General features: G+C 44.8%; 1 protein-coding gene across 1 annotated transcript in view; it reads left to right on the forward strand.

The window, feature by feature from the left end:
• Positions 1-13,604: 13,604 nt before the first annotated feature.
• The window catches only part of LOC132492237 (probable ATP-dependent RNA helicase DDX60), an 80,274-nt gene continuing 68,575 nt past the window's right edge, over positions 13,605-25,303 (forward strand). Inside the window, exons 1-5 of the mRNA XM_060101607.1 lie at positions 13,605-13,774; positions 19,495-19,597; positions 19,774-19,843; positions 21,410-21,599; positions 23,460-23,801. Of these exons, the coding sequence (XP_059957590.1) occupies positions 19,594-19,597; positions 19,774-19,843; positions 21,410-21,599; positions 23,460-23,801 (606 nt within the window). The 5' untranslated portion in view covers positions 13,605-13,774; positions 19,495-19,593. The remainder of the gene's footprint in view (positions 13,775-19,494; positions 19,598-19,773; positions 19,844-21,409; positions 21,600-23,459; positions 23,802-25,303) is intronic.

Raw genomic sequence — 25,303 nt, forward strand, 5'->3', positions numbered from 1 at the left:
CGATAAATGCCAGCTGTCACTAGCAGAGACCTTTGCATCCTGACCACCACCGTGTGTGTTTTAGATTTTTCTCAGGTTCTTCCTTAGTGTGGAGCCTCTGGCACACGCTTTTGGTCATCAACCTCCAGTCTCTGCTGGGCCTGTTGATCTGCACTTTTGTCCATCTTCTTCTTCTTGGGGAATCTTCCTTCTCTCCCCTTGTTGGAATCCTAGCCCCTCTTCAACAATCAACTCTCCTTTTTTAAAAAAAAACAATCTTCCTTGATAATCCCTCCTTTAGGGAACTGGGATTGCCCTGGTTCTTTCACTGTTTCTGTTACTTATTCTGATGAATTCTGTGCGGGGATTTGTATCCTTGGTAGCCTGTGTCATTAGGATGACCCAGGATGCTCCAAAGCTGTGGGGCTGTCTTGTCTTCTCTGCAGTGGGCACACTCTGCATCTGTCCCTGCCAGCCTGCAGTCTGCAGCTGTGGTTATCACAGAACTGTTATCATGGAATGCACGTGAACTTGGAGTTGTGTGATTATTGCTAACCAGATATGTGACACATGGTGAGGGCCCCAAACTGCTGGGTTTGGGTGATAATCCAGTGGGGTGATAATCACCACCCACAGCATTTGTAAGGATTAGATGAAGCTGGAAAGAGATACCTGGAGGGTGCACGTGCATTCCCTGGCACACTCTCCTGCTCTGGAGTTCCCTTCCATGCTGTCTCTCCTTTGCCCTTGATTTTCCCTGTGTACAAAGACCATCCGGGGGGCCTCTCAGACGTCTGTCTCAGAGTCCTTGCAGCCAGTGTGCATCCACCCTGCACCCTGAACCCTCTCCCTGGATGATTGTAACCCTGTCCACGGGTCTTCTCTCCTCCCACTCCATTCTGTCCTGCAAATGACAGGCAGTGTAGTTGTTCTACTTCATAGGATTTTTCTGCTCAGGAATGTTTGGTGACGAATTCTACCTTAGGGTAAAAATAAAATAATCCTGGCCATTAAGGTTGAAGAGATTTGATACAATTACAATCTTCCTGAATTTATTGTGACTCGTTTTGTGACCTAATACGTGGTCTATCAATCCTGGAGAATGTTCCATGTGCGTTCAAAAAGAATGTGTGTTCTGCTGTTTTTGGATGGCATGTTCTACATGTGTCTATTAAGTCCATTTGGTCTAATGTGTTGTTTAAGTCCACTGTTTTCATAATGATTTCCTATCTGGCTTACCTGTCCACTGAAGTAGGTGGGGTGTTAAAGTCCCCTACGATGATTGGTTTGCTCTCAGTTTCTCACTTTAAATCCATGAATATGGATTTATGTATTTAGGTGCTCCTATGTTGGATGCATATATACTTACAATTGTTATATCTTCCTCTTGGATTGATCCCTTGGTCATTCATATTATGCCCTTCTCTATTTTTTTGAATTTTATTTTATTTATTTTTTATACAACAGGTTCTTATTATCCATTTTATACATATTAGTGTATATATGTCAATCCCAAGCTCCCAGTTCATCACACCATTGGAATGTCCTATAAATATCAATTAAATCTATCTGGTCTATTGTGTCATTTAAAGCTTGTGATTCCTTATTAATTTTCTGTTTGGATGATCTGTCCATTGGTGTAAGTGAGGTGTTAAAGTCCCCCACTATTATTGTTTTACTGTCGATATCCTCTTTTATAGCTGTTAGCAGTTGCCTTATGTATTGAGGTGCTCCTATGTTGTGTGCCTATATATTTATAATTGTTATATCTTCCTCTTGGATTGATCCCTTGATCATTATGTAGTGTCCTTCCTTGTCTCTTGTAACATTCTTTATTTTAAAGTCTATTTTATCTAATATGAGTATTGCTACTCCAGCTTTCTTCTGATTTCCATTTGCATGGAATATCTTTTTCCATCCCCTCATTTTCAGTTTGTATGTGTCCCTAGGTGTGAAGTGGGTCTCTTTTAGGCAGCATATGTATATAGGTCTTGTTTTTGTATCCATTCAGCAAGCCTGTGTCTTTTGGTTGGAGCATTTAATCCATTCACGTTTAAGGTAATTATAGATATGTATGTTCCTATGACCATTTTCTGCATTGTTTTGGGTTTGTTTTTGTAGGTCCTTCTCTTGTGTTTCCCACTTAGAGGAGTTCCTTTAGCATTTGTGGTAGAGCTGGTTTGGTGGTGCTGAATTCTCTTAGCTTTTGCTTGTCTGTAAAGCTTTTGATTTCTCCATGAAATCTGAATGAGATCCTTGTGGGTAGAGTAATCTTGGTTGTAGGTTCTTTCCTTTCATCCCTTTAAGTATGTCATGCCACTCCCTTCTGCCTTGTAGAGTTTCTGCTGAGAAATCAGCTGTTAACCTTATGGGAGTTCCCTTGTATGTTATGTGTCATTTTTCCCTTGTTGCTTTCAATAATTTTTCTTTGTCTTTAATTTTTGTCAATTTGATTACTATGTGTCTCGGCATGTTTCTCCTTGGGTTTATCCTGCCTGGGACTCTCTGAGCTTCCTGGACTCGGGTGACTACTTTGTTTCCCATGTTAGGGAAGTTTTCAACTATAATCTCTTCAAATATTTTCTTCGGTCCTTTCTCTCTCTCTTCTCCTTCTGGGACCCCATAATGCAAATGTTGTTGCGTTTAATGTTGTCCCAGATGTCTCTTAGGCTGTCTTCATTTGTTTTCATTCTTTCTTCTTTATTGCGTTCCGCCGCAGTGAATTCCACCTTTCTGTCTTCCAGGTCACTTATCCGTTCTGCCTCAGTTATTCTTCTGTTGATTCCTTCTAGTGTATTTTTTATTTCAGTTATTGTATTCATCTCTGTTTGTTTGTTCTTTAATTCTTCTAGGTGTTTGTTCTTTAATTCTTCTAGGTCTTTGTTAAACATTTCTTTCATCTTCTCAATCTTTGCCTCCATTCTTTTTCCGAGGTCCTGGATCATCTTCACTATCATTATTCTGAATTCTTTTTCAGGAAGGTTGCCTATCTCCACCTCATTTAGTTGTTTTTCTGGGGTTTTATCTTGTTCCTTCATCTGGTACATAGCCCTCTGCCTTTTTATCTTGTCTATCTTTCTGTGAATGTGGTTTTTGTTCCACAGGCTGCAGGACTATAGTTCTTCTTGCTTCTGCTGTTTGCCCTCTGGTGGATGAGCCTATATATATTATGCCCTTCTTTGTCTCTTGTAACAGTATTTAGTTTGAAGTCTATTTTGTCTGTTATTCTTTACATTTCCATTTGTATGGAATACCTTTTTCCACTCCCTCACTTTCAGTCTGTGTGTCTTTAGATCCGAAGTGAGTCTCTTGTAGGCAGCATATAGATGGTCTTGTTTTTTTATCCATGTTGTTTTTTAACCATAGAGTGTTTTTTTTAAGCCACTCTATGTCTTTTGATTAGCAAATTTAGTCTATTTACATCAAAAGTAATTACTGATAGATATGTACTTATGGCCGTTTTGTTACTAGTTTTCTGTCTGTTTTTGTAGTTTCACTCTGTTCCTTTGACCTTCTCTTTCTCTCTTCCCTTGTGTTTTGGTGGTGTCTTAGTGTCATGTTTAGATTCCTTTCTCATTTTCTTTGATTTATTTACTTTGTTTTTTACCTTTGTTGTTACCATGGAGTTTACATGTAATATCCTATGCAAACAGTAGCCTGTTTTAAGTTGGTAGCAACTTAAATCTGAACACATTCCAAAGCTTTATAGTTTTACTACCCCACCAAGTTTTATACTTTTGGTGACATGTTTTACATCTTTTTATTTTATGTATCCCTTAAAAATCATTGTAATTTTAATTTTCCTACTTCTGTTTTTTAACCTTTGTGTTTTCTTTATAAGTGATTGATACACTACCTTTTTTCTATATTTACAGTTTCCAGTGAGATTTTATATTCATTTGTTTTCTTATTGTTAATTAGTGTCATTCCTTTTCAGCTTAAATAAGTCCATTTAATATTTCTTGTAGTGCTGGTTCAGTGGTGGTGAACTCATTTAGCTTTTTGTCATCTGGGAAAATCTTGCTCCCTCCTTTAATTCCAAGTGATAACCTTGCTGGTAGAGATTTCTTGCTTTGGAGGTTTTCTTCTCCAGCACTTTGAATATGTTATGCCATTCCTTCTTGCTTGTAATTTTTCTGCTGAAAAATCTGCTGATAGCCCTATGGGAGTTCTCTTGTGTGTATCAAGTTGTGTTATTCTCGCTGCATTCAGGATGCTCTCTTTATCCTTACCTTTTACCATTTTAATTGGCATGTGTCTTGATGTGGTCTCTTTGGGTTCATCTTTCTTTTTTTTAACATCTTTATTGGAGTATAATTGCTTTACAATGGTGTGTTAGTTTCTGCTTTATAACAAAGTGAATCAGTTATACATATACATATATCCCCATATCTCCTCCCTCTTGCGTCTCCCTCCCTCCCATCCTCCCTATCCCACCCCTCTAGGGGTTCATCTTATGAGGAACTCTCTGGGATTCCTGGACCTGGATGCGTGTTTCCTTCCTCAGATTAGGGAAGTTGTCAGACACTATTTCTGGTTCGTGCTCTCTCTCTGTTCTCCTTCTGGGTCCCCCATAATGCAAACGTTATTCTGCTCGATGTTGTCCGAAGGGCCCCTAAGGTGTCTTCACTTTATACAACTTTTCTTTTTTCACTTTGCTGCTCTGTTTGGGTGAGTCCCTCTGCTTTGTCTTCCAGCTTGCTGATTCGTCTTCTACCTGCTGTTGAACCTCTCTGGTGTGTTTTTCAGTTCAGTAACAGTACTGTTTGTTGAAGTTCTCACTGTGTTCGTCCAGCCTTCTCCTGAGTCCAGTGAGTGCTTTCGTGACTATTTCTTTGAACTCTTTATCAGTTAGGCTGCTTATATCTGTTTCATTTAATTATTTTTCTGAGGTTTTGTTTTGTTCTTTTGATAGGAACATATCTCCTTATTTTGTCTAATCTCTGTTTCTGCATATTTGGTGAGTCAGCTATCTCTCCTGGTCTGGAAGGAGTGGAGAATATAGATTTCCTCTGTGCTCAGAGGCACAATCCCGCCCGGCCGCCAGAGCCAGGCACCCAGGGGCTGCATGCATCTCCTGTTGTGGTGAGGCTGCAGCTGCTCCCAGGCTATGCGGGGGGGCAGGGGTCTGGCTGCCGGAACAACTGTGGGGCCTGACCACAGAATCTGTGGCCTTGGTGAGTGTGATGTAGTTTTTAACACATTGATTTGACCAGGTTTGAGACCCTGACTAGGAGCTGCTCATTTCCGTTTCCTGGCCAGTCCCTCAAGCCCACACCCCAGCCACCTCCTATATAGGGCTCTCACACTCCAGGCCACTATACACCTGCCCTAATCACCCCCCGGGCCAGGTACCAGACAACCAGGAATAGCCCCTGTGCCCAGAGCCTGTGGAATTTATTCAAATCAGCTAATCCTAAACTGCTTACCAATTCCTTTGCATGGAAACCACAGTAAAGGCACTGCCCACAATTCTCCCTCTCCTCTGCCGCTTGACTGACCCTGATGCTTCCTCTGAGTGGCCCAGCATGGTGTACTTCCCCCCCTCCCTGAGAATTTGAATAACAAAGCTGTCAGGCTCTTTCTGGTGTCTGCTCTTGGTCCGCTTCTGGCCTTGCCATGCCTCACCCGAGGTGATGTGGTGAAAACGAGTCCCATGCACTTTCCCATTTACCACCAGAGCCCATTTCCATGTGCATCTGAGGTTGGGAGGTGGGGTCAGTGGCCTTTCCTTGGGTCCCAGTTCACCTTCCAAACAATCGCTTCTTCTTATAAAAAGTCCTGCTCTTTCAAGTGTTGGTCCTTTGAGTGGACTGTCCTTCACCCACCTTGTTTAATCAAGACTTTGGATCTAGTTGGGCTCTTGACTTTCTTCTTCACCCCAAGTCCTGCCATAATCCTGGGGAATGCCAGCACACTTGTCTATCAATTCCATGCCCTGGCATCTTGCTTCCTATTTGTGGTTTTACCTGCTTGCACCTGCTGATCGTTGCCTCTGTGCATCTTCCACCCCTTGATTCTGCAGCAACACTTTCATGCTCCACTTCCAAAATCCTAAGTCAAAATATCTATCAGTATGTACTGCTGTGTGACAAACTACTCCCAAATTTAGAGGCTTAGAGCAATACCCTCAAACCTCATATGTGTTTATGCAGAGCATTACAGTGACCCTCAGTGAGTTTAAATCCTTGAAACAAAGTGTCCTCTAGTCCAGGCCAGCTCTCATCTGTGTATTCGCAAATCTTTAGATCCATTTATAAGTAGATTAGTGTCTGCACACTTTAAAGGTTCACACTTTAAAAAGTTCACATCCTTTGACCCACTCATTCTCTCCTACTCTTCTTGAGGATATAGGTGATGCCATGTTCCGTACAACATTATTTATAACAGCAGAAAATCAGTAACAGCCTAAATCTCCAATTTATGGAATGGTTAAGTAAATTCATGGATTTTAAAGTGGTCGTAGAAAGTGATGTTTATGACATGTTTATAATCACATAGAAAAAACGTACTGTAGAATGATAATGAAAAGAAGTAATAATCATTTGTATTTACAGTATGAATGCATTGTTAAAAATGCAGCATCTTTATGTTGGCAGATTGTATTCCTTTCAGTTGAGTTGATAAAAAGGAAGTAAAGCCTTGATGGAAGAGGCAGTTTGTTTGTTTTCTCCATTAGAGGGGAAAGGCAGATCTACCAGGGTAATTTGATATTTAAAAGTGGCTTTGAGATTTCTTTGACGTAAATCACCACGGACAGCCCCTGTTTCTCCTGAAGTTGGCATTTTCTCTTCCTCAGGGAGTCTCGGGGCGGGGGAGCATCAGCCTTGCACAGGGGGCGTTTGCTGCAGGACAGGCGGGGACAGGGGGACAGCTGCCCCCAGCTTCAGGGGCCACCCCCGAGGAGCCTGCCCTGGACCATGCGGCCGTCACTCCCGGGAAAGCAGAAAGGAAGGAAGAATGTGACAAAGGGGGAAACCAGCTGTTGGAGCAAAGAAGGATTTAGATGCTGAAGAAACGCCAACGTGGAGGACAGTTGCTCTGGCACAGAAATCCCAGGTCTGCTCCGTCTGCTTCTGCTGGACTCGCTCTTTCTCAGCGCTTGCCGTTCTGGGAAGGAATTTGCTCCGAGCTGGTGTGCCTTCAGCCCCGAGGTTTCTTCTGACGGATGGAGGAGCAGGTGTTGCAGAAGCCTGTGGCAGAAATGGCGCGGACCCGGGGGCTCATCTTAATTTTATGCTGGACCCTGTGATTTTGTTTGAATGTTTTGTGTATTTCTTCATGATGAGGAGGTAAGTAAATTTTTGATGACACTTTTCCATAGGGATACATACAAATTTATTAATTCCACTGTTTATTTATGATTTGTATATTTAATATTGAGGTTATGATTATACACTTCAAACCAAAGCAAATTTAGTAGAGAAGAACTGTGTTGGTAATAAAAGGTGTTGGCATTATGATCTTAAGAAAGCATGCAACTATCTTGGTGGTAAAAAAACCTCTATTATGGGACTTCCCTGGCAGTCCAGTGGTTAAGACTGTGCTTCCGATGCAGGGGGTGCGGGTTCGATCCCTGGTTGAGGACTTAAGATCCCACACGCCACCCGATGTAGCCAAAAAAAAAAAAAAAAGCTATTACATCTGAAAAAGTAAGTCTTGCATTCCTTACAAAGCCACATGTTATGTAAGCTCCTGAAACAATAATCACAGCATAATCAGAAGAAAAGTAAGAAATGAAACAATGTAGTATTTGATTGCTACACCCTTGACAAATAGTTTTTATGAATTGAACCGTAGACCTAATGAATGAAGGGGTGGTTATCCTCGTTGCTTCGCCAGGCACTAGACCACCTGGATGTGTTCTCACCCTGAGAGTGGGTTCCACCCCCTTCACGCCGTGGGCCCAGGGAAGGGTCCCACCCCCGTCACTCCATCCAGCTGGCAGCCGGTGCATAACTGGCTTTTATAGAGATGGCACAGCTGTTCTGTTCTGTGCCTGTGTCCACAGCCTCTCTGCTGTCTGAGGGTCCCATCTCTGAAGGACATGATGTACCTCTGCCAGGCTCCCCGTGGGGACAGCAGCCTTGCTGCTGCACACACCTTGCAGGTGAGGTCTTAACTGTGTCCATCTGTCTCCAGGGACACAGGTGACCTGGCACTGATAATATCGTCTTCTGAGGAGATCCGTTTGTTCACTTAAAATGCTCATCCCGGACACACGGATTCTGACGAAGTGCCTGGCCCAGGGGGGACGCCGTTGTCTCACAGAGAGCGTGGGACACCAGGAGAGATGCTTGAGACCTGTCTGGTGAGCTGAGGGCTGCTGCATCGCCGACAGCCAGTACCTGCCTCCACAGTGTGGATGCAGCTCCGACGGCTTTGAGTTCTGTTTGGGTTCTGGAGACACGTGATCCACATTCACTCATTTAATCTGATTGAAGGTGTAACGTGCAAGTCAGTCCACGTTAAGTGGGCCCCCTGCACAAAACGATGTAACGTCAGTCCACACTGAGATCAGCGTGCACTCCGTAAGTGTCTTCCGAGACTCCTTCACTCGAGGCATTAACAGTCTCCTTTCAAGACCCCTGAAGTGTCTGAACCACCTACGGTGGCCGTGGTACCCAGAGGCTTCTGACGGAAAACGCTGCCCTTTCTCAGCTCTGCACTGTGCATGCTGGGATCTCCCGGAAGCAGAGGCTCTCACAGACTGTGAGCCCATGACCCTCTGTTCTCTGGACTCATTGCTTTGGGTCATAAAAGCAGTGCCCCACAGCATGGATCTGTGACGAGGCCTCTCCCTAGAGGATGGAGCCGGACCTGGACCTTCTGGCAGGTCCCAGTGTGGAGCGGGGCACGTCCTCCGTGGCCCCTGCCCTCAGTCCAGGCCAGATGCCGAGGAGCTGGAGGAGTCCCCCGCTCCCAGACCCCTCGGCTGCCTGGGGAACCGCTTGGGATCAACTGAGTGAACAGAATTGGGAGTTTGCAGAGTTTATAGATGGAGTCACCATCACCGTGTGTGAAGGAGCTCAGAGACACGTGGCTGCTTTCCTGTCTCTTAAACCAGGTGTCCTGGCAGAGGAGGGGGGCCGAGGTTGGCACAGCCGGCCACCCTTTAGGCAGCTGTCCCAGCTCTGATGCCTGGCCGATGACGGTCCGCATCTGTGCATTTTCACGTATGTCTGGCTGGTGGCCTGCGAATCCTTCCTTTTGGGGTGAAGAAATCTGGGGATCTTTGCTTTGCAGATACTCACATATAAAGCAAGGCAACAGACATCTCTACACATGCTCAACCCCCGACGACCTCACTGGGACATTTCTTGTCCCCTTAGGAGTTCCAGATGTTACCCAGACGTCACCCACGGTGAGGACTCATTTCCTGTTTCAGAAGACAGTGCTGGGCCCTTGAAGGAAGTTCAGTGCCATTGCCACCTTCCCTATACGCCCCTGGCAGCTGATTTAATTTGTTTAATTAAGAGGACCGAGGGACTCTTCACAGGCTCTGGTTTAAGGTACAAGGGAGCACATGGGCCCCCCGGTGGGCGTCACCATTGCCACAGGCATTGATTAGCCAACTTTCTGCCCCTGGGGATTGCACTTCCCCCACTCCTGCCACTTAGACCCCTCGACTCCCTTTAGTGCCCACAAGGACGGGCACCTCTGAAGTTCACATTTCCATTGGCTGCCTCTCCACCAGACTCTCTCCTGCCTGGTCAGGGGTCCACTTTGCTTCCGGGAGAGGCATTTGTCCTGCTCCCTAAAAGTCTGGGTCACCAAGGTTTAAATGGATGTCAAGGTATCGTAAGGCCTACAATTCCATATGTTGCTGTAGAGGCGGACAGATCTCCTCTGCCCTCTTAGGGTCTCTGGCTGAGCCTAAGTGTTAAATTGACGTAAAACAGATGAACAGCAGAAAAGCATACACATTTTATTGAATTTTTCCATGTACTTGGGACCCTTCACAAGAGAATGAAGTCCAAAAGAAGTGACAAGAGCAGAAAGATTTTAAAAAAATTTTTATTGGAATATAGTTGATTTACAATGTTGGGTTAGTTTCAGACATAAAGCAAAGTGAATCAGTTATACATATGCATATATCTGCTCTTTTTAATATTCTTTTCCCATATAGGCCATTACAGAGTATTGACCTACTGTACAGTAGGTCCTTATTAGTTACCTATTTTATATACAGTAGTGTGTATATGTCAATCCCAATCTCCCAATTTATCCCTTCCCTTTTTCCCTGGTAACTATGTTTGTCTTCTATGTCTGTGAGTCTGTTTCTGTTCTGTAAATTAGTTCATTTGTGTCATATTTTAGAACTCCACATATAAGTGATATCATATGATATTTGTCTTTCTCTGTCTGACTTACGTCACTTAGTAGGATAATCTCTAGGTCCATCCACATTGCTGCAAATGGCAATATTTCATTCTTTTTTATGGCTGAGTAATATTCCATTGTATATATGGACCACACCTTCTTTATCCATTCCTCTGTTGCTGGACATTTAGGTTGCTTCCTTGTCTTGGCTGTTGTGAATAGGGCTGCTATGAACATAGGGGTGCATGCAGAGCAGGAAGATTTTATACTTTTTAGACAAAGAAGCAATAAGTATGTGAAGAATTGGCAAGACAGAGGGCTTTGGGCTGGGGTAGTAGAAGTTAGAAGTGACCAGGTGAGTTCACACAGCCTTCTGCCTCCTTGGCCCTGTGTTCCCTGGTCCCGGGGGATGGGGGTGAGGGGTATCCCCTGATTTCAGGGAAGAATGTAAAGGTGGTGGTTGGAGGTTGGAGTGACCTTCCTGCTTCTTGCCGTCCAGCTGAGATGCTCCATGTGCTGAGGTGCCATATTTTGGGGAAGCTTCACTGCCTTGACATCCTCGATGTCTTTGAGCCTCCCAGGGATCCCTGAGTCCCTCCAGGGGCACATCTGCTCTCTGGGGGGCTTGTCAGGTGAGAGCAGATATACCCCCATGCCCGACCTCCAACCCCGGCCAGTTCCTCTGCCCTCCAGCTTAGCTGCATTGACGCAGGAGTTGTCACTCCCTGACCACCAGCACGATTATCTCAGCAAGCAATCATGACTTCCCAAGGGAACCAGGGTCACCCCACCCTCTGGTTATGACCGAGTCTGCCTTCTGCAGTCCCGCCTGGTGACTTTGCTCCCTGGTCCTGGCCTGTGTGCCCTGTCTGGGGTGCTGGCTCCTTCCGGGACTGTGAGTACATGGAACAAACCACCTGTCAATCACGTCTGTGCAGGACAGGGGTCCTGCGCTTGGCTGTGGCCCCTGACTCGAGGGCGGGTGGAAGGAGACCTATCCAATGGTTGGAGGGTCCCAAAGAGTTACGACTAGTAGGTTGCTTTAATCCAGAAGCAATGAGGGAGCATTGGAGTGTGTTCAACAGGGACCGGACAGGCTCCGTTTTCCATGTTCACTGGTGACCCTGGCAGCAGGTGGAAATGGGATGGAGGGACTGACTGCAGTCCAGCAGGGAAGAGCTGTTTCAGCCATCCAGGTGAGAAGTGGTGGTGCCCGCACTGGCCTGTGGAAAATGGCCGCACAGAGCTGCTAGATTCCATCCATGTTAGGAGCTCAAGTTCACTGGGATTTGAGTGAAGATTCAGCAACAGTCCCCAGGCTCTAATTTGAGCAATTGTTACGTGATCACTCCATTAATCCCAAGAGATGGGAGGGAAATAAATAGATGTAAAGAATACTGTCACTGAAACCGAGGGAGAAGAGGCTCTTAGGAAAAGAGAGATTGGCTAAAATCTTTCAAAAATTTCAGAGAGAGAAGTCAGTGAATCGTGGACCAGAGGACCATTGTTCTGATTTCTCAATCACTGACTCATCACTGGTCTCTGACAGAGCTGTTTCAAGGCAGATCTGGAATAAAGGGGCTCAAGGACTCGGCGGAGGGGAAGAGGTGTAGACAGTGCGTGTAGACCACGAGAGTCCACCATGCCAAAAAGAAGGTGGCTTCCACCTCCCTCTGGTAAGGACCCTCCATGCCCCCTGCGTAAGTACCAATCATTTCCTCAGCTCCAGAGCCTTACTTCAGTCCATCCTGCAAAGTATCGATACCTTTGCTCTGATCTCATGTGTGTCAGGAGTCAGGACGCTGACCTTTGGGCAGGAGGAGGGAGGGGCATTGCCCAGCTGGCCCCAGGCAAGTGCCTTAGAGAGCTTAGAGAAGGAGGGACACAAACGGAGTGTCACTTTGGACCAGTCAGGTGACAAGTTCCAAGTTCTCGTTTTCTTTGTCACTGTCATCACAACAAACGCATCACAAACTTGCAAAATAAATAATCAGTAAATAAAAGCCTGATGGCTGGGAGAAGCGTCCACCTTCTCATCCCCTGCCCTTTTCTCCAGTCTATGGCCATCTGTCTGTTTTCCCCTGTGGAGCAGTGAGAGACTGGACCTCTCTTCTTGCGGACAGAGCAGCTCCTGGCTTCCCACTGTTGCTAAGATTCCCCCACCCACCACCTCCTGGAATTCCAACGTAATGGCACATTTATAACGCTCAGGAAGTTCATGAAATTCAGCAGGTGAGCACACTAAGCAACTGCAAACATCAACAGGCAGAAATTACGTAAAAATAACATCAATTAAAGTGAGAAATAGGGAATTCCCTGGCCGTCCAGCAGTCAGGACTCTGCCTTTTCACTGCCTGGGTTTCAGTCCCCTGGTGGGGGAACTAAGATCCCACAAGTCACGTGGTGCAGCAAAAAACAGTGAGAATGTTGCGCTTTCGATTTTACAGAAAGATGTTTCTCGGTCCATGAAAGCTCCAAATATAGTTGACACAGAACGGTAATTCTCAGCTTCTCATCACAGAAACTCCAAGTTCACGCGTTCTTAACTGGTTTTCTTTTTCTTTTTGCATAAAGGTGGAATTTCAGATTCCACAGTACCTTACATTTGAGAAATGGAATATTTCCTGCCCCATCATTAAACAAAGGACGTCACAGTCATCAGCGATTGCAGCCCTCCAGAGTGAGCCGGTGAGCCCTGAGGGAACTCAGGAAGGAAAAGAATACCTGCCATCCAGCAGCCATCAGACTGCGGCCACTCCCTGCGGTGAGCCACGCGGAAACTCGGGATGTGAAAACCGTGGCCCCAGAGAGCTGACGTGCAGATCACAGGAATGATTCCAGTGAGCCCAGACCCTTGCATCTTCCCATACATAGAAAAGCGCTAAGTTCCTTAACTTGAGACGTCTGGTTTTCCTTCATTAACAATCATCTTCCGGCGTTCAGACTACCTGCCCTTTCTTGCAAAAGCGATGTGATCTGGCTCCGCCCCCCTCACCTCCTCAGAGCAGTTTCTCAGGGTTTCTTGAGATGCTGCCTCCTGGGCTCGAAGTCCTACAGCTTCCTGCCGAGTAAAACGTAACCCGCAACGTCTAGGTTGTGACCGTGTTTTAGGCGGACCCATTTCCCCGATTTCTCATCCCGCCTCTTCTTCCCGGACGTCTCTGCCTCCTTTCCCTCTATTTCATGCCCAAACCCCCAAGTCCTCTGCCGCCTCTTGCTGGATATTGTGGCGGAAGGATGCTCAGCGGCCCCCCCCCCCTCCGCCACCAGCTCACACACTGAAGCGCGGTGAAACGAAACTTGAAACTGCAGTGCTGGAGACGAGAAAGGAAACCGAAAGCCTCCCGGACCTCTGGCCTACCGGGGGCCCGCCCCGCCCCGCCCGCTCCCTACACCTGCCCTGCGCTCCGCGCCCTCCTGCCTCTCTGCGGAGCGCTCAGCCGCCCTGCAGACGCTGCGGGTCCGGCTCCAGGTTCGGTCCTGGGTAAAGGGTGTGAGGGCGGGTCGCGGGTCCCGGGGCGCTGCGGACTCGCAGGGGCTCGAGGTCTTTGGCCTGATGGGCGCGGGGAGGTGCCCGGCGCAGGCGCTGGGCTCCGGGAATGCAGGGCGGGGGCGAGGGATGCGGGATGCTGCGGGGGGCGGTGCGTCGCAGAGCTCGGGAGTTGCAAGGAGGAGGTGGGCGCTGGCGGGGGCGGGGCCGTGGAGCGCTGAGGTCTGAGGTCTGAGGACGGAGACGGGCGCGCAGGCACTAAGGGTCCTCTTCGGAGAAAGGGTGGGCATGGGGCTGCTGGGAAGACCAAGGCGCGTCAGAGGCGGGCAGGGCCGGTGAGCCCTGGACGGGGCAGCACTAAGCATCTTCCTCATCCCTTCGGAGCCTCGGACCCAAACCAAACTTGCAGAATCAGAGGCTGCATTTTCATAAGGTGTCCCAGGTGATTCCTACATTCCAGTGGCTTAGCGCTGTAAGAATTTATTGTTTTAACGAAGTATTCACGGTCAAGGGGTACGCATTCGTTTTCTATTGCTGTGCAACAAATGATCACCCCTTCAGTGGCTGAAGTCCGTCGAAATTCACCGTGTTAAGAGTTTCGGTGGATGGCAAGTCCAGGCAGGGGGCTGAGCCCGGACCTGCGTCTCCCGGCTCGAATCCGCTGGCTGGAAGGATCCAGTTCCTTGCAGCTGTGGGGTTGGAGCTCCCTGTTTCTTGTTGGCCCGAGGCTCCTCCTGGCCTGTAGAGACCCCGCTGAGGGGCTTAGCCTCAGCTTTAGGTCTGCAGAGCCAGCAGGAGAATCTCCTTTCTCCTGTGTGTATGATAGTCTCGCAGATGTACCCCCATGGGGGGAGACGCTGTCCCACTAAAGTCACAGGTCCTGCCTACGCCCAGGGGACAGGTTATGGGGGCGGGGCACACCGGGGAGGCTGGGGTCTCAGAGGCCACCCTCAGATCCTGCCCACTGCGGGTCGGCTCCTCTCCAGGCCATGTTTCAGGAGCGGTCCCCTTGCGTGCTCCACCATCGCCTGGACCGTGTTCTCTGGCTCTGGCTGTCTCTCCTCCAACGTGTAGTCCACGATTCCTCTTTTTTTCCCCCTTCTTTGGATTTAAGATTTTAAAATCAGAACCCAAACAAGGTTCTGACACTACTGTGTTTGGAAGTTTGTTACCATCTCTTTCATCCTCTTGCAATTGATTTCTTAATAAGCTGGGGGTTTTGTTTGAAAGTTTATATTGGTGGTGGGGTTTTTTTTTTTTTTTTTTTAATTTATTTATTTGGCTGCGTTGCATCTTCGTTGCTGCGCGTGGGCTTTCTCTAGTTGCTGCGAGCGGGGGCTACTCTTCCTTGTGGTGCGCAGGCTTCTCATTGTGGTGGCTTCTCTTGTTGCGGAGCACGGGCTCTAGGCACGTGGGCTTCAGTAGTTGTGGCACGTGGGCTCAGTAGTTGTGGCTCACGGGATCTAGAGCGCAGGCTCCGTAGTTGTGGCGCACGGGCTTAGTTGCTCCACAGCATGTGGGATCCCTCCGGACCCGGGCTGGAACCCGTATACCCTGCATTGGCAGGCAGATTCTTAACCGCTGTGCCACCAGGGAAGCCCGGTTGTTGTTTTTTTAAATCTTGTCTTGTAGTGATTCTACTAGTCCTCTTGGTATATTTTAACATTTAACATGTTCTTCTGTTTTCTAAATTTCTAAATGACAGTTCTTGCTACCAGAGTTTTTTTTTTTTTTTTTTTTTTTCTTTTTGCGGTATGCGGGCCTCTCACTGTTGTGGCCTCTCCCGTTGCGGAGCACAGGCTCCGGATGCGCAGGCCCAGCGGCCACGGCTCACGGGCCCAGCCGCTCCGCGGCATATGGGATCCTCCCAGACCGGGGCACGAACCCGTATCCCCTGCATCGGCAGGCGGACTCTTAACCACTGCGCCACCAGGGAGGCCCGCTACCAGAGTTTTGATCAAATTCAGGTTTAAGATTCCCCCCCTCCCCCCCCCGGAGTATTTCCACACTGGTGTAGTTCTGTATGGAAACAGCTCTTTGCCTCTATTTTTGTTGTGTTATCACCTAAAAATGCCGAGATCGATTAATTTACTAGAAGCTGTAAACTGGAACCACCCAGTTCTACATTTTCGTCTCTGTTTGTTAGCTGGGTTACCCCCGGCCTCACAGAAATGAAGCCTCCCCATGTATGAACCTCCCAATTTGGCTAATTGTATTAATTTCATACTATCAGTGTTTGTCATAATTTATAGTATTTTATGACTTTAATTCTTGTGATTTGTTTCTGTGTTGACTCAAAAATGGAAAACCAGTTAGCAGCACTTACAAAATTATGATTATGTACAGTTGTAGGAAGTCTTTGTCTTTGGCTGGGAAACATAGTTCTATATCATTAAGACTACTGCTTGAAATGGATACTTCTCAAAATTCAAAGTGTCATGCATCCTCTTATTTTTCTTTTTAGCTTCCTTTAATTTTTGTGGACCATACATAGTTTCAATGTTTCTCAATTGTCCTCTTTATCTTTTTTCTTCAATTTTCTGTACTATCTTTTAAAATAAATTTTCACTTAAGATGAGTAGTTGGTGAGGTTTCTGACTGCTTTTTAAATTTTTTTAATTAATTTTTTTAATTGACTGCATTGGGTCTTCGTCGCTGCACGTGGGCTTTCTCTAGTTGCAGTGCGCATGCTTCTCATTGCGGTGGCTTCTCTTGTTGCAGAGCACAGGCTCTAGGCACGTGGGCTTCAGTAGTTGTGGCGTGCAGGCTCAGTTGTTGTGGCACACGGGCTTAGCTGCTCCGCGGCATGTGGGATCTTCCCCGACCACGGCTCGAACCTGTGTCCCCTGCCTTGGCAGGCAGATTCTTAACCACTGCGCCACCAGGGAAGCCCCTGACTTCTTAAATGTCTAGCAGTACTGTCTTTTTCCCCTCCTGATGAATTGAATGACTGTTTGGATACAGAATTCTTAGTTCAAAATATTTTCCTCCCAGAACTCTGAAAGTATTCTTTTCTTTTATCAAGACATCCAGTAATGCTCTCATTTTGATGTGTTGTACCTGTGTGCCAGGTACTATTTTAATCCATTTGTATGTATCAGCTCATACTTCTAAATGGCTTGAAAACACAGCCGGGGGAGTAATATGATTGTCCGACGAGTGGATGAGTGAAGTGAGACAGAGAAAGTAACTTACCTCAACTGTAGTATGTTCACAGCTGGGGTGAGAAGCCCGGCGTCCTGCTGGCAGCGCCCATGCTCTCTCTGCTCACATCTGCCTGTTTGCCTTACACCTCTTTGTGGTGCTTCTGTCTTTCTCTATTCCTGGAGCTCTTCGGGTTTCACAAGCTGTCTCTAAGCATGGTTTTCTCTTTCGCCATTATTTCTGCTCAGTTCTTGGAAAAAAATTTCAATCTAAAAAAGTATATTTTTCTTTAACTCTGGCCTAATATCGTTATGTTATGCTAAGTATTATATCTTTGATTACTTTTAATTTATCCCCACCCCATTGTGCAATCGTACTTCTCTGTGACTGGAATTACTGTGAAATGGACTTAGAACTTGTTGATCTCTCCTCCATATTTTAGTAATCTTTCTATTTTCCATCCCTTTGATTTTCTCTTCTCTCCTCTAAAAAATTTCCTGGATTTTAACCCCTAGATCGCTAACTTGAAATTTCAGCATGCCCATTCCATTGTTCTGTGCATAAATTATTTTTCTGAAGTTGTATTTAAAATTTTTATGAGCATTTACTTTTTTTGTTTTGCTGTAGCAACGTGTTATTATTTTATTAGTTAATGTCATTGTCATTATTGAGAAATCTAACTGGAGTTTTTTTTTTTTTTTTTTTTTTTTTTTTTGCAGTACGCGGGCCTCTCACTGTTGTGGCCTCTCCTGCTGCGGAGCGCAGGCTCAGCGGCCATGGCTTATGGGCCCAGCCGCTCCGCGGCATGTGGGATCCTCCCGGACCGGGGCACGAACCTGTGTCCCCTGCATCGGCAGGCGGACTCTCAACCACTGCGCCACCAGGGAAGCCCTGGAGTTTTTTTTTTTTAAAAGGACTACTCTGTCCTTGAATCATGTTTGTTCATCTGGCTTCTTATTTTTTCTTTTCTCCCCCCTTAAATGTCGAGCGATTCTAATTTTTTGTACATATTCACTCGTGGTTATTATGATAGGTAGCTGGTTTTATTTTCCTTAGCATGTTTCTCCCTTACATGAGAGAGAACTGAGCATAATGATTATGGATTCTGTGTGATGTTTAGGTGAGAACGAGTTTGGGGTAAAGTTTAATATGGAAAAGAGCTTCCTGTAGGATGTGTGAGGGTGGGGGAACAGGCCGGGAGTCCCTTACCTGTCAGATGAAGGGGGCTTTATTCTGCCAACATAGCTGTGGTTGAAAATCTGCCCGGTGTCCAGCATGCACTCATGCCCCATTAGTCATTGTTAGTTAATTTCAAAACCTGTATTATCTCTTTCAGTTTATGTGCGTTGTATTTTCAAATGAAGGTGTTAGGACTTAATTTGTTTGGAGCTCACTGCTTACTACATGAACTATTAGGTATTCATTTTGTCCTAGGAGTACGATTTAAAAAAAAAAGTCCTGAGACGTTAAGGGTACCGTGAACCTCTGGGATGTTGTGATGTAACCCATCTCATCTTGTGTATCTGATACTGTCTTTCCTGATGCTGTGTCTCTCTGTCCAAGCGACTTCATCCACACCGGTGGCCTCACTTAACCATAATACTGAAACTGCTCTCACACTGAGGTCTAGCCCAGACCTCATGTCTTATCTCCAGACCTGTACATTTAATTACTTACAGGACATATCCCACAGTAAGTCAAACCCAGGCTGACCACAAATGAACTTAGGACCTTTCCCTGACGTTGGCCGCATCCCAGGGTTTCCAGCCCAGGGAGCAGCCTCGCCTTCCATCCGATTGCATCAGGTAGAATCCTAAGGGGCTCCACTTCTCTATCCGTAGCTGATCCATTGCCTCATCATGTCAAACTCACCTTCTGAGTGTCTAAGATGAACATGTGCCTCAAACTACTGTCCAGCTGCACTGCATGCAGCTACTACCATTGTTCTAGAACAGTGGCTTTCTCTCCGCCTCAATAGCGGGGTCTTTGCTTCACCCCATCTATTCTCTGTACTGGAGCCAGAGTAATCTTCCAAGATGCAAAGTCAATCACATTACTACCTGCTTAAAATCCATCAGTAGATTTTAGGATGACAAACATGCGATCAGAGGCTCTGCATGACTTTGTGTTTCTGCGGCCTTCTGCACTCCAGCGCGGCTGGCCTCTTCTCGGGACCTAGAACCATCCACACACTTTCCCGCCACAAGGCTTTTGCACCAGGTGTTCTGGGTTCTCTCTGCCTGCAGTGCCACCCACCCCACCCCTTTGTTTAATTAATTCTCATCTTATCCTTCAGAATTCAGCTCAAGCATTGCTTCTTTAGGGAAGTTTCCACTGACCTTTTGACTTGGTCGCATTTGCAGTGTTCCATTGTTTGTATGATTTTCTGATGGATATTTATCTTTCCTGGTAAAGTTTAAGTTTCATGGGAGCTGACAGCATTCTGACTTTTGTTCATTCTTCTATTCCCAGTGCCTAAAGTTTTGTTTAACACACAGTAGTCATTCAGTACTGTTTGTTGATGGAATAATTCATTTCTAATGTTTCTTTCTTTGTAGGTCTGCCGTTTTCATTAGCATCTGCCACTTAGAGGTACCACAGTAAAGGATATTTGCTGTATTTCATATTTTCCATCAGGTTGGAGGCACGTGGCAAGAATGGGTAATTTTCAATTTAAAATATTTATAAATTGTAAAATACTGATTCTGCAAGCTACCAGATTTAATAGAATTAACTTTATGACTGTTTTTTCTTTCTCAAATAATTTGTAAATGATAGCTCTTTTAAAAAGAATTGATGGAAAATAATTCATTCTCTTTCTCGCTCTCTTTTTTTAGGTTTAGAAAAGTACATGAGGCTTTTAGAGAAAATGTCACAGTTGATTTTGGATCAAATGGCAAAAGCTGAGTGAGTGTTGTTGTAATAAATCAAGAGATATAAATTTCTACATCTTATTCCCTGTGTATCGGATTGGCCTTAAAGCGATTATCCATCTTTCATCTATCTATCATCTACCGTCTATCTATTACCTATCTATCCATTCATCCTTCCATCTATCCATATTTCTAATCTATTTATCATTTATCTTAGTATACGTATTATAATATTTTATATATATATGAGATTGTTGAACACAGAACTTTTAGAGCTGTTTGATGGTCAGTGGAAACAGTCTTCTCTTGCTTTATTGTCCATAGCTGTCAATGAACCCATTGTTTTATGAAAGGATGAGATTTTTTTTCCCCGTATTTGAGAGCACTTATTCAATCTTTTTGAAATCATGCGTACAATTTCCATGTATTATTTTTTTAAACATCTTTATTGGAGTATAATTGCTTTACAATGGTGTGTTAGTTTCTGCTTTATAACAAAGTGAATCAGTTATACATATACATATGTCCCCACATCTCTTCCCTCTTGCGTCTCCCTCCCTCCCACCCTCCCTTTCCCACCCCTCTAGGTGGTCACAGAGCACCTAGCTGATCTCCCTGTGCTATGTGGCTGCTTCCCACTAGCTATCTATTTTAGTTTGGTATTGTATATATGTCCACGCCACTCTCTCACTTTGTCCCAGCTTACCCTTCCCCCACCCTGTATCCTCAAGTCCATTCTCTAGTAGGTCTGTGTCTTTTTTTTTTTTTTTTTTTTTTTTAGTTTCTGCTTTATAACAAAGGGAATCAGTCATACATATACATCTGTTCCCATATCCCTTCCCTCTTGCATCTCCCTCCCTCCCACCCTCCCTATCCCACCCCTCCAGGCGGTCACAAAGCATCAAGCTGATCTCCCTGTGCTATGCGGCTGCTTCCCACTATCTATCTACCTTACGTTTGGTAGTGTATATATGTCCATGCCTCTCTCTCGCTTTGTCACAGCTTACCCTTCCCCCTCCCCATATCCTCAAGTCCATTCTCAAGTAGGTCTGTGTCTTTATTCCCGTCTTTCCCCTAGGTTCTTCATGACTTTTTTTTTGATTCCATATATATGTGTTAGCATACGGTATTTGTTTTTCTCTGACTTACTTCACTCTGTATGACAGACTCTAGGTGCATCCACCTCACTACAAATAACTCAATTTCGTTTCTTTTTATGGCTGAGTAACAATCTATTGTATGTATGTGCCACATCTTCTTTAGAAAGGATGCGATTGGTGAAGCAGGAAGGTCTATATTCAGATATAGGTGTTCAGTCCCTGAGTCCAGCCCACATTTTGGCCTTAGATAAAGTGCTCTTTTTTCGAGCCTCAGTTTCCTTCCCTGTTGAGCGGAGGTGATGCTGATTCTTCCTGTGAAGGACACTCATGCGTGTGGGTGTCTTTGGCAAGGCAGTGTAGAGACCAACATGAAAGAATTACTCAGTAAATCAAGCTCTTGATGATAATGATGATGAAGATAATGATGATAATAAAGCTGCTGCCTTTTGGGCCTGATTTCATCTTCGTGTAATTATTCATTTTCACTGTTTGTATTTTAGTTATGACAGTCTCTTCAATGATTTTGTTGAATCTGAGTTTTTTCTGATTGATGGAGACTCACTGCTGATGACACACGTCTGTGAGAAATCCTTGCGGCCTGAACAGGGCCTGCACTTCTTCTACCTGGTTGAACGCTACCTTGTGGATCTAATTAGTAAAGGAGGACAGTTTGCCATTGTTTTCTTCAAGGTAACTTGACAGTTGGGTTCTTTTCTATGATTTGAGAACTAAGACTACAATGACATTGTTTTATAAGTAGTTTCTTTTTTTCTTATTTCAAAGTGAAGTAGATCTATAAAACTTCAGCAAATTTAAAGGGAAGAACAGAAAAAAAAAAGTGACCCATAATCCCAGCATTCAGAAATGACTACATTGAGGATTATTATTATTTTTTATTGGGGTGTAGTTGTTTTACAATGTTGTGTTAGTTTCTGCTGTACAGCCAAGTGAAGTAGAGTTCTCTCTGCTATACAGCAGGTTCTCATTAGTTATCTATTTTATACATACTAGTGTATATATATCAATCCCAATTTCCCAATTCTTCCCACTCCCCCCTTTCCCCCCTTGGTGTCCATACGTTTGTTTCTATTTCTTTGTCTCTATTTCTGTCTTGCAAACCGGTTCGTCTGTACCATTTTTCTAGATTCCACATATATGCGTTAATATACGATATTTGTTTTTCTCTTTCTGACTTACTTCACTCTGTATGACAGTCTCTACGTCCATCCACGTCTCTACAGACGACCCAGTTCAAAAAGAAACATGCATCCCAGTGTTCATTGCAGCACTATTTACAATAGCCAGGTCAACGTAAATGTCCGTCACAGACGAATGGAGAAAGAAGATGTGGTACATATATACAATGGAATATTACTCAGCCATAAAAAGGAATGAAATTGGGTCATTTGTAGAGGATTATTTTTTATTTGCCCTCATGGAGCTTTCCTGTGAGGACACACAGGACCCTGGAGGAGGGGGAGGGCTGTCCTCAGAAGTGACTGAGCTGATCTCTGGGTTCTAATCTCCCAACTCCAAGTAGGTCCACCTCTGTCTTCAAAACTCAACAGTTTGTGGGGGCTTCCCTGGTGGCACAGTGGTTGAGAGTCTGCCTGCTAATGTGGGGGACGTGGGTTCGAGCCCTTGTCTGGGAGGATCCCACATGCCACAGAGCAACTAGGCCCGTGAGCCACAACTACTGAGCCTGCGCGTCTGGAGCCTGTGCTCCGCAACAAGAGAGGCCGCGATAGTGAGAGGCCCGCGCACTGCAATGAAGAGTGGCCCCCGCTTGCCACAACTAGAGAAAGCCCTCACACAGAAATGAAGACACAACACAGCAAAAATAAATTAATTAATTAATAAACTCCTACTCCCAACATCTAAAAAAAAAAACAAAAACAAAATAGTTTGTTTGAGCCCAGAGGTGGATCAGACTCACCAATGTTGCTTCGTTCTTATTTGCTCTGCCGTAAATACATCCAAGGGAAGATACTTGGTCTTCAGTTTCAAATACATGTATGTATCATACCACCACCTCCTCCTCATTCTATCCCTAAAGGTAGCCAGTGTGTTATTCTTGGAGGTTTTGGTGCATGTCTGTTCAGTTCTTTTGTGATCTGTATTATTGTTAGATATTTGAACATTGCTGACTGCCTGCAAGCAATGCATGAATTGTGGGCTTTTGATAAAAACCGGGGCTACTTCCGGATGACCTGGGACTGTCCCTGCAGAGTGATCCACCCCAGCTTTCCCTGTGGATGATTTATAGCTACCATTTGCTTTTCCATATTTTTCTTCCTTTTTCTTTTTGAAGTGAGATCGGAGAGGAGAAGAATTAGAATGGAGAGGGAAAGTGTGATGTATTTAAACCCAAATTGTGATTTGTGGCCTGTGTTTGCAGAATGACAGTCAAGGATCAAGGGTCTATGTTCTGACTATAAAACAGAATACAACTGTGTTGGAGCCTATTCCTTTAATGACTTTCATGGTATGTGTTAACCAAGAAAACTAGTAGACAGCTAAATGATGATTTCAAAATTGTCTACCCCACAGGATGCTGAGCATGCATACAACGGCATCCCTGAATTTCTTCCTCTGAGAAAGGCATTAATTCTCCACCTTCAGCATAATACCAATATTGATGTTCGAACAGACTTTTCTGGGTGCTTCTCACAAGAGTGGAAAACTTTTTTGGAAGACAGTTACCCATATTTTCTGATTGTTGCCGATGAAAGCCTGAGCCATCTACAAGTACACCTTTTCAACTTTTTAATCATTCAGTCCTGGGCAATGAACGTCAATGCCGTGCTCTTCTCGGGCCAAGCATCCGATGTCCTACGACTTTATGCGTACTTTATGCCGAGCACGTACAAAAACCAGATGATTTTCCAGAAGGTAGTATGCACCTAAAAGACAAACGTTTAGAATTTCACGAAATTTTCTACATTACTTGACTCAGTTTTATTTCTACCTCTTTTATGGAAATTATCATAGGTTTAACAGAGAGGTATAGAAAAATAGAAATGATAATAAAGCAAAAATGCAGTCATTTATTGGGCAGTTGTCATAACAATAGTGCTTGGTACTTCCCATGGGTCATTTTATTTAACCTTCACAATGACCCTGTGAGGGAGGTGTTAGTGTTGTCTGTGTTTTGCAGATGATGAAATAGATACTTGAACAAATAATCTGCCCATTGTCAATTCCAAATCCACTAATACAGCCTGGATTTTAAGAGAGGCAGCCTGACCCCAGCCCTTCTGTGCTTAAGTGTGGCATGGGGTTCCACCTCCACTTAGGAAGGCCAGACATGCGTCCACATACTAGTGAAATGATGGTGAATATGGTAGCTTTTCAGGAGAAAACAATGGAGAAAGTTGATGAAATGCAATTTTTAAAAAAATTTAAAAAATATTTTGGCTGTACTGCATGACACATAGGATCTTGGCTCCCCTACCTGGGATCCAGCCTGTGCTCCCTGCATCGGAAGCATGGAGTCTTAATCACTGGACCGCCAGGGAGATCCCTGAAATAAAATTATTTCTTAACATTAAATCATTAATAGAATTTTTAAACTATTTAGAATCTTAATCCTGTGATCTTATTATTTTGCTGTATTGGTATAATTGGTAATGACTGTCTTGAACGTTTGGGAGTTCAAAAATGCTCACCAATTTTAGAAATAAATTTGGTTTCTGTCTAATTTTTACTACTTATAGTGAATTTAGAATATGAAGACAATTCTATATATCATCAAAATGATTTTTGTGTCAGTTAACATTTTCAATTTTTTGAGTTTAGGGTCACACCCCTCGTGGCACTGCCAATATCTGGATGGTTATCACAAAATCCAATAAGATAGTTTACTTTGCTTTCGTTAGAACTTCAGTCATTAAACTATTTCCAACTCTGGTTGCCTGCTGTGAGTAGAAACAGCCTTGTGTGTGTGTTTTTTGTTGTTGTTGTTGTTGTTGTTGCGGTACGCGGGCCTCGCACCGCTGTGGCCTCTCCCGTTGCGGAGCACAGGCTCCGGACGCGCAGGCTCAGCGGGCATGGCTCACGGGCCCAGCCGCTCCGCGGCATGTGGGATCCTCCCGGACCGGGGCACGAACCTGTGTCCCCTGCATTGGCAGGCGGACTCTCAACCACTGTGCCACCAGGGAAGTCCGTGTGTTTTTTTTTTAATTAAAAAATTATTTTTTATAGTGACAGGAGGTCCTCTAATCCGTTCATTTCATTTTTTAAATTCTTTTAGAGCAATTTCTGAATCTGTGTTTGAAGAGTCCCTACAAACTTCCTTACCAGTCTTTCCTCAAGAAAAACATTTTTTAATGGAGGATTTTATTTCTGGTAAAATAACTTATTTCCTAGCTTATTGAACACTCACCTTAAAGAGG

The sequence above is a fragment of the Mesoplodon densirostris genome, chromosome 6, assembly GCF_025265405.1.
Source record: "Mesoplodon densirostris isolate mMesDen1 chromosome 6, mMesDen1 primary haplotype, whole genome shotgun sequence".
Taxonomy (NCBI): Eukaryota; Metazoa; Chordata; class Mammalia; order Artiodactyla; family Ziphiidae; genus Mesoplodon; species Mesoplodon densirostris.